Below are 11,657 nucleotides of genomic sequence, written 5' to 3' on the forward strand. Positions count from 1 at the left end.
CAATTCGAACAGAAAATTGCAATTAATGCAATTTGCATTGTAAATTGTTGCTAAAAAAAAAACAGTAACCCTTTAAAGGTTCGCGACACAAGAGCGACAATACGGAAAAAGGTAAATGCGATCTGTGAAATTGCAGTCATTCCAATGAAAGAGATGCGATGGTCATAAGATAAACCTCAAGTGATCAAAGAGGCCGCCTTAATCGAGATCGTACGAATAAGTTTTTAGTGCAATGGGCCGAGTCTTACTAATGGGATTTAATTCAAGAGAAATTACTTGGGTATTGAGTTAAATTTTATAAAACGGAATCTTAATATTATCCTTCACATAGTTGGCTATAAAAATAGCAAGGCTTTTGTTGTTGTTACCTAACGAGCTAAGACTGCCCAAATATTCGAAATATTCAGTCAACGGCATCTTTAAGTGCTACAATTAAAATTTACCTAAAAAACTGCAACTATTTCCACTGCCAGATCGACGACCGGTTGTTTTATTGCAGCTCCAATTATTTTCAAAATTTCCTTTATCCTTAGCGCTGTTTGTGCCACCAAGCTGATTGTTGTTGTTGTTAATATTGGTGGTACCTCCGATTATGAAGCTTGTGGTCTGGTTGTTGTTGTTGTTGCTCGGATTGTTGTTGGTGCGATTGCCACTCGAAGAGCGGTTGGTTAGTGGGAACATGGCATGTATCTTTTGTGGTTCGCAGGCTGCCTCATGTATGTATGTATCTGTATCTGTATCGGCACTGGTATACGGTATATACACATGTATCTGGATCTGTATCTGGATGGATGCAGTTCCAGCTGCGAATCCTTTCAAGTCGATTTTGTCCAGCTTTTCGAGCCGAATTTCTCGTTCGATTTGCCCTTCTTTTGCACTTTTTGGTGGCACGTACTTTTGTGGATTTTTCCTTTACACCTATTCGTTAAATTCGTTTTCGAAATACATCTAAAGAGCGCTTTACAAAACGAGAAAAACCACACTTATTTAAATTTATAATTTTTAATTTCTTCACACATTACGACCAATGTAGTTTGTGTAGGTTTTTGTTTAGTTTTCTGCGTTTTTGTGCAAAGAGAATTACTTGTTTACTAATTGGATTTGTCACATTTACACCTGTCGAATAATATTTTAAGCTTTTAAAGCAAAACAATAATTTGTTAGATCAATCTTCAGTTTTAAGAGCCTAGATTTCAAATTAAGTCAACGTTGTATTCGATTTTTTAAGCCTTATAATCTCAAATCAAAACATTTTCATAAATTTGCGAAACTAAGGTGAACACCAATGTATAGATAAGTTGGTCACTCTTTATCTAATCTCTTTTTGTCTTAATCGTGAGTCAACTGGGACTCTTGGAATTTCGCGATGTAAACATTAAAAAACTTTGCACATTTTGCAGACGAAACAAAATTCCTAGACAATGACACACACACACACGCATATATATAGTCGCATTTATATACAGGTAAATATATTACTTTAATCCGCACTGTGGTCACATTACGCATACGTCACATGGAAACTCAAAATATTTGCAATTTTCGCACACTTTTTAAGGAACTTGGCACGTTTTGCGATTTGAAACCGTATCCAGAGTGGCGAACAAGAAAATGCCGGCTGAAGAAAGATCGTGTATCGCGATGATTTGCCGATCGTAGAATGCGTTTTCCGATTCGCGTGCGGTACGCTTGCGCGAGCTTTGAAGTTCGTTTCGAAACTGAGCGCAAAAGCCAGAAAAGTGCCGGAGAGCCGCAGGTCTCCAAGTTTGAGAGCGCAACTCTCCAAAACACAAATTTGAGCCAGCTACTCAAACTCTACACACATACCGGTTTTCCGTTTCCAGCAGCGCCGTCTCTCTATCTCTATCTCTTTCGCTCGCCGCTTATCAGTTCCACTATCACTATCACTCTTTTTTCAATTTGCGCCGAGGAAATTCATTCACGCTTCGCTGTCGTTGGATTTGTATTTGTTTTTCGTACCCCTTAAGTGTGGAGATTAGGGTATATCGATTGTAATGGAAATCTGCCTAAGGGGTGTAGATTTGGATTCTATAAAGTGTTACTTCTATGTGAACCCATTTATCTTGAAGATCTTAAGTGCTACCATTACCAATTTTGGTATGCAGACACTGATTATTATTATCAGTATGTATTTTCGAAGCCTTAAAATTTCAAATGACTTTGGTACTTTACATTGAACTTTACATTGTACAGCATAAATTATTGTTTCCCTTGCATCGCCAAAGTACCAGATATCATTTGGTCTTTACACTTATTAACACTTGTACCACTTGTGCATATTGTATTTGCTCTTCTTAGGTTTTGACTGATTGAGGTGCTGGACTGGATGAACTGTCCCTTATCGCGTTGTCAGTCCGAAATAGCAAACATAAAAGCCGGAGCAAGGGTATGGTGTATCCCTTCTTCAGGCTGAGCTACCTAATGACGCAAGCGTTCGTGCCTTTGGTGTCGCATTAACCCATGAAACACTATTCAGCAGGGGTTATCTGCCCGATAAGCCAGACGACACTTCTTGAGAGGGTATACACAAGGATATTGTCCCTCGAATTGGTGTCCGAGATTCGAGGATATTGCTTTCTAATTGAGTCATCATTCACACTTATTTTGGGCACCTATTAAGTACCCCACTTTCAGGCATCGTAAGTTAACAATTAAGTGGTTGTCAAAGGTCTAAAAGTGCTGTTTTCGATTCAAAAACAATCTACTACCCCAATTTATGTGCGACAGATTTATTCAACCGATTGGCTCGTATCTTGGCGAGCCCATTACCCATTTAAAGGTATTGTTGCAATGCTCCCAACATCATCAGCAATATCAGCTTGGTAATCAGCAATTCTGGTAGCTTTCGAGCCCATTAGCAATCACGCTGCTGTTGCCCAAGCCACAAACATTTCGATAAGCGAAAGCCGGACACTGTTTCAATTGCATTAGAATTAATCTACTCATTAGCAGGGGAAATCGACGAGCACGGGGCTCACATAATAGAATGCTACCGCTGGCAGTTGACATCGGTAATAGTTTGTAATCGCCCGAATGTTCCAAATCCCCACAGACCCTGGAGTCGATTTCATGTTGAGCCCCCCCTCAAATGAGCTAATACCTTTGACACAATCTTGATTAATGGTCGTCGATAAGGGGAGCGGGACGAGCTGGCAGTATAGGTTGGGACATCTGGCTAAAGTTTTTCTATAACTTGGTCAAGAAAATCTGTGCTGGGCAAAAACCCAGAAATGACATGTAATTGCAAGCGTTTCACTTGATAAGAAAGCCATAAATATGGTACCAGATTAGATTGTACTCCGAAAAAAAATAGATTTTTTTATAAATATAATATTTGGCTTCTTATATCACTGTTTTACATTGAATTCAACAAAAATTTAAATCAATTATATGAACTATGCTGTCATCCATAGATCTCCCCTTTTCCCTTTCATTATCGCAGGTCAAGAAACTATCTGACTGCAGAGTTCATCTCATAAATACTGAGAGAGCTATTTCGAATTCAGATTCAAGTGCAGCGTCGATTGTGGGAATTTGCCGACTCGCGTTTTATCGAACACAAAAAATGCATTCGAATTCGCCGGTGCGTGCGCGGGAATTTTATGAGGCTCGTATCTGAATCTGCGACTGGGTCGGAGTGCCGGGATTCATTCCAATAAATAGTTGGTCTGTCCGAGGAGTCCATGCTGTGCCCACGGGCAACAAAGTTGCATTTGCAACTGCGCTTGGCATCGAGCTTCAGTCGAAGTCCGTGCCGATTATCCGTCAGATGCAGATACAGTTGAGCTTGCCTAACAATAACCGTTCTTCTTACGTGAGATACTTTTTCTTCGAGAGTCAGTTTTTAAATTTCACAAATCACTGATTTGTGTTTTTTCTACATTAGTATTACTTTATAAGCTGATATGTTGTTTTTATTTTTTGTATCTTATGAAATTAAAGTAATGGATATGCACTGTACTTCCCAGCCGGTTTGGAGTTTGTTGTCCATTCATGGCAACTACCGTTCGGGTCTTTTGTTTGACTTTGTCTTGCGGCCGTCATTCCGCTTCTATTTGTAGATACAAGCCCCCAACAACTGCTCCATTCCCCATCCTCATCCATCCGCAATCCTCGCAGCCCCTTTCTTCGCCTCAGCGAATCTTTGTGTTTTGGGTTCTTCTGCAGAAGAGGTGCATATACCTGTTCGTAGACGCGTCTTCCAAGCGCTCTTCAGCTTTGGTTCGCCCACCGCGCTCGTTCTCGGCGCAATCTCAAGTGTTTTTTAAAAGTTTTCCAGCGATAAGCCATGTTACTTTATGGACCCATCCAGTCGCATATCCAATGCCTCGGCTGCTGCAGCTCCATCATCATCATCATCATCATCAACCATCCTAGTTCGCCATGGTCGTGTGCTGTGTTTCGCTTTGGTGTGATCATGATGTATATGATTCATGACTTTTCACTTTTCCGCACAAACACACACACACGCAGCACTCAGCCAAAGACGCAATGCTGCAGCACAATGGGTTTGGAATGGAAAATCTGTGAGAGTTATTAGAAACCTATAACTAACTAAAAAGCCATTTTGATTCGTTTTATTCAAAATATGAAAAGTCTGAGGTAGGTGATGATCAGCACTGCTTCTAGTTGCACCTTTTAACTTTTAAGCTCTTCTAGCTGAGAGTAGACAAGCTAGACCAGACTGACTGTCTGAATAAATTGAGTTCTATATATTTCTCGATTATTAGAAATATTAATTGAGAGCTAAAATATTTTTGAAATTATTCAAATTATTCAAATTTGTGTAGTGCTAACTGCATTAAAAATATTAAACAATTTTTGAATGTATCTCCTAAATATAAGAACGGCATTGAATATATTTTTTACTCTTAAGGCATTTTAAGTGAGATGATGATGCCCAAAATGGTTAAAAGCATTTTAATGGCCGCAGTTGGCGAAACCACCCACTATGCATAATTTGAGGCTGACACTTTTAACCCTTAGCATAAATTCTCATCAGCTTTGTGCCATTGGAGTGGCACGTAAATTACTGTGACATTGCACTTTGCAGCATCATTTGGCAATTTGTTGAGCACTTTTGTTGGACGCGCAGCTCTTTTTGTTTTTTTTTGTATGTGTGTGCCAGTTTATTGATTGGTTTTAAATTAAAATGGAAGTCAGCGGCGTGTGCATAAATCTTGGCCAATTTTCCTATTAGAAACTGTCAATGTCAGCGAGTTTTCACCCCGAGGATCTGTTCGATCGGCGACTCGGTCATATGCTAACCAAATGGAAGATGGATAAACGCGGTGAATATATCCATTTGGATGATTTATGACCCGGCCCGGCTTGTTAAACATCTGTGTGAAATGGGCAAAGTCCGGCCACTTGTTTGGCTTTCACTGGCTTTGTTTACTCTATTGCCAATCGAATTGTGTGCACTGAAACTCGTAATGCTCCAAAAACATTAAAAACCTATTAATAAATATACTTAAATGAAAATATATGGATATAGTTTATTTTCAGCTATTCAGAATGTATCTGCCAGATTCTGTGAAAGTTGTTTCTGAGCTAAACTTTATAGCTTGCCAACAATTAAGAGCCTTATGCTATAAACCTGTAGCTGCATTTTTCTGAGTGCATGTTAACTTCCCCACGGCCAATGGATGTTTGTTAGTTTTTCGGCCGAGGATATTGCTGATGATGTTGCACTTGAAGATTGGTGATGAAGGGGGACGCAGGAGACTCAGGAGACATCGGGGTCTTGGTGGCCCCTAGATACTTTTGGGGAAGGTGGATGTGGAAGTGGAAGTGCTGGGGGTCAGTGTTGCCGCCTCGCGGGCTGCCTTTCTAATGGCGAGCAGAGCGAAATGGGTCCGCTGCGAATGGGTCATTAAAACGGTGCGCCTGTTTGCATGTCCGGTAATGAAGGATTGTAAATGAGTTTAATGCCCTGCTGCCTTGATGGATGGATGGCCATTTCGGTTAAAAGAAATCATCACAGAGAAATCGACACAGTGATCAATAGCAAAACCGATCCTTGCTCACAATTTACAGGTAAATGAATCCGCATATAAATGAATTTATGGACTTCGCCTAAAGTTAAGGCTGCGGTTCTTGATTTAACGATTGTATTCGATCTTCTTTAAAACGTGTTATTAAAGTTATTCGCTGCTTATATTTATCGCTTATATATAGGCAATTTATCGTATATACCCGGTACTTACCACTTTCCGCTGCACTCAAGCACTTGGCGGCCATTTCCTCGTTGAGCTCCTCGGCGGGATTCCCATCGCCGGAGTCCAAAACACAGCTCACACTGGCAGATCCCCAGTCCAGCGCACTAACGCCATCGCTGGATATCATGGACAGATCCATTGGCGGCACTGAAGTTCCTCGCAAAGTGCTGGTTCCACTAATGCCACCACTGACCGAGTCGCCACCACCCAAGGATGAGTACTTGAGATCCAGCGAGGAGTTCATAGATCCGCCGTATAAGGAACTGGTGAGCGAGGCGCAGGTGGAGTCGAAACTCCGATTGCTGGCTCGTCGCTTTTCCGGCGTGGCATAAACGGGTTCCGCCTCCTTTCTGGGCGTGGCACACTCGGAGTAGCCCGGCGCTGCAGTTGAAGACACTTCGCTCGTCAACGAGCCATTCAGAGCTCCATAAACCGAGGTCATCATGATGTCATTCCGATTGAAGCTCGGCTGCCAGAAATCCTCCTCCACATTGCCAGAGTCGACAAGATCAGAGGATTCCTCCTCATCCTCGTCCTGCTCCTGCAACTGCTCCTCGGCCACGAGCTCATCCAGATAATCGGCCTCCAAAAGGCGCGATTCATCGATCATTGCGATCGTATCGTCCAGATTCTCCAATCCCCCATCCTCGCTACCCGACTCGTCCTGCTCCTCGTTGGCATTCAACTTCTGGAAGGTCTCGTCCGCCTGCTGCATCATATCGTAGGCATGTGGAATGGACGATCCGTGCAACGAGTCCGAGTCGTTCTCCTCGATGCAGGACAAGTGTCGGGTGCGAAAGCCATAGACGATTCCATTGGCCATCACCTTGGGCGGCGGGTTGATCGGCAGCGGCGGTGTCTGTAGCTCCGATTGGTCACCTTCCATCGCGAGCGCAATTTGCTGCAGCGAGGGCATACTGTAAAATATTTAAATATATTATTTTCATATTTAAAAGTATTTCAAAAATGGGGTTAATGCTTTTTTTATTTTTTTTAGCTTACGGTTAAAATACAATCTTAAAGTCAACAAGAAGTATGGCACTGTACATTTAAAAGTATCTTTGTATGGATTTGAGCTATAAAAGGTAATGCTTTCTTTGCATTTCTCCCCATTTACGAGCACCAGTAGCTTCTCTAAACACCACTGTACCTGACTAATGCCGCACATTAAACATAATTTGACATATGTAATTTTGGGGCTGTCTTGATTTTAACGGTCCTCCATGAAAACGCACTCGAATATGGGGATTTCCAGCGGAAATGAGTTCAGATCAGTTGAGCTAGCTAGGCAGATAAAAACACGGAGAAATACTTTGTCCCAATCTACAAAACTATCTTTTTAAACCAAATCTGATTTGTTACAATCTGATTTCTGTGCTGACTATCTGTATCTTTCCATATGAATTTAAATGTAATAAAAATGCAAAATAGCTATAGTTTGATTTCGGGCTTAGATCCTAAAATTGTAATTGTAAGTCTGTAATGGGCGGGCTTCTAGTTTAGAGTTCACTTTAGCTCGTGGCATGGATTTCTCTCAGTGTAGGTGCATCTTGAGGTGCGAGCTTGTGCTTGTGAGATAGCGATAAGCCGGGACAACTTTAATGCCACTTAATGCCCAGCGAACAGTGGGACGTGAAATTGTCCCAACATCAATCTTCGGCTCCAGCAGTTCCCACATGGAAGGAGGCAGCCCGGGGAAATGGGGCACATGGGGTACTGCGGTACATGGCAACTGCAGACATGCAGGGCACTGCGGAGCACACAGGAATGGAGACGGAAGTGTCCCCCAGGCGATAGACAACGAACTTCCCCTCGTTTTTATGGCCACATGCGCATCTCGCTCACATTTGGTGCGCGTGCGTATCTTTCTATCTTGTTCAAGTGTGAGGGTGCCCCCTGCAGCGATTCTGGTGTTTTCCTCAGCTGCTTCTTCCTCGGTGCAAGGAACTCGAAGTACAGTGGATCTTAAGTAACATGAAATCAAATATCAGAGGGTATAGTATGCACTTTCCAGGAATATTCGAACAATTACAATACCTATAATAGGTTTTAACTATGCGAGATTTTCTTAGAAATGAAAGTTGGGCTTAGCGAAGTTTGACTGTAGTTCTTTAGCAATGTCATCGGCCTCTTGACATATCCATCCCCCCTTCCTCTGCTCCCCCTAACTTTCCCCTCGACTAGGTGTTGCAATAGTTATTGTTGCTGCCGTTGGGTCCCCCATTCCATTATTTTAGATTCGCTGGGGAAAAACTAACGTTTGGCTTGTGCCACTGCCACCACAAGTTGCAAGTTGACTTTGGCAGTGCAAAGTTTTAAATAAACATTGCCATCGGTTGGTTTGCGGGCAAATTCGCTTTAGTCGGGGCTGAACTTGGTTTGCAGTTTGCTTAGGTTTGGCGATTATGCACTGCTATTTTTTAGTTTTTGCAGTTTTGTATTTAAGAAATATCTTTGAAAAGCGGCACAAAAATATTATGAATATCTATTAAAATGGTTTTGGAGCCATATAAGGTTAATATAGCTATATCTATCTAATGGCATATATGATTATATCATATTTACTATAGGGAAGTAACTTATATTAATAAATATATCTGATCAAATCATTATGCCTTCATTCTTCTGTCGTCTTTATAAATCTTACTTACATTTACTTATGTATATAGATTAGCTATTACATTTTTTTGCAGTGTAGATTTTCCACAAAACTAATGCAACAAACAAATTACTCTAGGCGACGAAAAACTACACATCCCTAAGCGGTACGAAAATAGATCGGCCAAACGATCGGCGGCGGAAAACTGGGGTTGGCGGCGCGCCGTGGTTGCATTTGTTGTATTTGTAGTTGTTTGTCGTGCGCCAAGGGGCGTGGCGCGAAGGGAGGGCGTGGGGATGCAGGGGGCTCTAGGATCCCCAGCAAACTGCATTAAACTACTTTCCGTGCAGTTTATTGCTTCGTCTGCGCGCGTTTCTACTTTTAGCTATGCCACGGCTGAGGTTGTGTGCGTGTGGAGTATCTGTGAGAGTCTTGAACTTGTGCTTCTTTCTTTCACTCTTTTTGTGTTGTTTACATCTTATTATTTTTTTTTTTTTTCATTTTTACACATTTTCGAGCCAATGGGCGCCCCATCGAACATGCGACATTTTTCAGTTGGTTCCCAATTTAAATTCAGCTGCCTTTGTTTCGGCTCGCCGCTCAAGACATTTCCACTTAAATGCCCTGGGATATGGTCACTGAACGATGCTCCCTTTTTAGGACCCGATCCGCCAGATCGGCGAGATATTGCGCATTCCACCAGATACTAGGCGACATCGAATTACTTGGGCATTACTCATTGCGCGATTATATTGAGCTTTTATAAAAAACTTATTCAGAAAGTTATATGAAATTCTTTGAGAAATGTACTAGGTAATAGTAAATTGAATGGATCTTTATGGATTTTTAAAGTCAAGCTGTTGTAGTTTCATATCCGCCAAATGATTGAAGTGCATTCATTTGAACTTTAATGATTTTAATAATCAAAAAAGTATGCTACAATATATGCGTATACATTTTTAATACAAACCTTTAATATCTTTTATAATTCCTCTGCTTGTACAAGATGATAAGTTCTAGTTGGAACAATCCTGGAATTTCAGTTTTCCCTTCCGTTTTTAAGATCTATCCGCACAGTGGATGTTTAACAATATATATTTTAGGAACTTTATGCAATCACGATTTAGGTTTTTCAATGGTAGTGCCACTTTTGTCAATATTCTTTCACATTCACTTTATCACTGATAATCCAATGTGGCAATTAATCCGATTGGCGCTGCTGTATCCGTATCTTGTGTCCGCCGTAACCGAATCCGTATCCGTACCGAACGCGCGCTGGAATGCAATTGAGACGAGCGGATTGCCGAGCTGACGGCAACTGCATCCGATGGATGCAATGGAATATCAGAAGTGAGGCAGCGCAGCCGCAACAGCGCCCTCGGCAACAGGAGGATATATACTATGCGTAGATGCTCAGATACATCCGTGCATTCGGATGTACGTGTATCTGCCCCAATGCTAACTAGACGAAGAAGCAAAGACGGCGCTAAAAATAGTCGCGGGTGCAGAACGTGAAGTCAGCGCCGGTCCATCACTTTTGTTAGATTCCGTTTCCAGAGCTGCGTTGCCCATTTGGACATTTTTCAGCCAAAAGTTGGAAAATCAAATAGTTCTCCAATCGTGCATAGAATTATTACATAATATTTTTAAATATTTTGCAAACTATAATTATACAGTTTATAAGTATTTAATTTTCTTTTATTATAGATTTAATTAACTTCATTTATCATATTATTTTAGCAACATTTACATTTCATTCTGAACATATCTGGCTTCGAAAGCAGACGTTGCGTCTGTTCTCGCTGCACCCCGCGAAGTGTTCTCGGTTTCTAATGGGATGTGCCCCATCTTTTCCCAAGAAAAGGGGGTGAGTGGGGGTGGACTCGAGCGGAGTGGAGTTTGGCAGCGAAACCAAAGTGTCGCTTGCTTGGTTGCCATTTAATTGCACTGCGATCTTGGCTGTCGGACTTTACTCTGTGTGTTTAGGGGAGTGGAATGGTCGAAGTATACCCCAAAAGTCTTAACATGGCAGAATTATGACTAAGTTTATATATCCAAATCGTTAGTGAAAGATGGGAACTGCAACTTTACAAAGCTCTAACGAGTTACATAAGTAACATTAATATGTTATATATGTACAATGATCAATAATAAGTTTTGAGATACATATGCATATGTAGGTTTAATTCCAATTTCAGGTATTTTCGATTTCCATTTATACATCAATTTTTAAATGTATTTTAAATTCACTGTTTCGTTTTATTATAAACAACTCGTAAATTGCAATGATGCAACACCTGTTGGAGTGATTAGCAAATGCTGTCATTGGCCACAGATTACATATTATTTTCTGCGTTGCTGCATTCTTTTCCAATTAGCCTAGATCCCGGTGACTGTACCTGGGAATCCAGAACCACCTAAACCACAACCCCAATAAGCAATCCTGAGCCGGAGTTCAATGCCCATAGGGTGAGATTTTCCAACGCAACGGCAACAAGTCTGCCGCGCAGGACGGGATACAATTGCAGTTCGTTCAACCCGGAGGCCAAGGATGAGCCGAGGTGAGCACATGGGGCTGGCATCCACGGATCTATGCGACGGAAATGGACTAATTTTTCATGTTTTGAAATTGGATGACAGCGACAGGAGGACACACTTCCCGCGAAGGCGGCGACGCATGCGCAGTACGGAACGGAGTTCGTCGACCTCGCGGATCGAAGATACAAGATGCATCCGTGTACTAAGTAGTTATAGTTACGCACGGATTGTATTACACGATAGATGAACGCTTCGCTGGAACTGCTGCGCTCAGGCGC

At 41.7% G+C, this 11,657-nt stretch overlaps 1 protein-coding gene across 9 annotated transcripts in view; it reads right to left on the reverse strand.

Annotated features, from left to right (window-relative positions):
* The window catches only part of rols (rolling pebbles), a 56,635-nt gene extending 46,526 nt beyond the window's left edge, over window positions 1–10,109 (reverse strand). For 3 of the 9 annotated variants that reach the window (NM_001274810.1, NM_001274808.1, NM_168487.2), the window contains exons 1-2: window positions 9,812–10,109; window positions 6,231–7,159 (exon numbers count right to left, since the gene is read on the reverse strand). In NM_001274810.1, the coding sequence (NP_001261739.1) occupies window positions 6,231–7,158 (928 nt within the window). In that variant the 5' untranslated portion in view covers window position 7,159; window positions 9,812–10,109. Of the gene's footprint in view, window positions 1–443; window positions 1,725–6,230; window positions 7,160–9,811 lie in introns of those variants that run through there. The other 6 variants (NM_001274809.1, NM_168488.2, NM_001274807.1 and 3 more) reach the window with 4 other exon arrangements.
* Window positions 10,110–11,657: the final 1,548 nt, after the last annotated feature.

Source organism: Drosophila melanogaster, chromosome 3L (assembly GCF_000001215.4).
Source record: "Drosophila melanogaster chromosome 3L".
In the NCBI taxonomy this organism is placed as follows: domain Eukaryota; kingdom Metazoa; phylum Arthropoda; class Insecta; order Diptera; family Drosophilidae; genus Drosophila; species Drosophila melanogaster.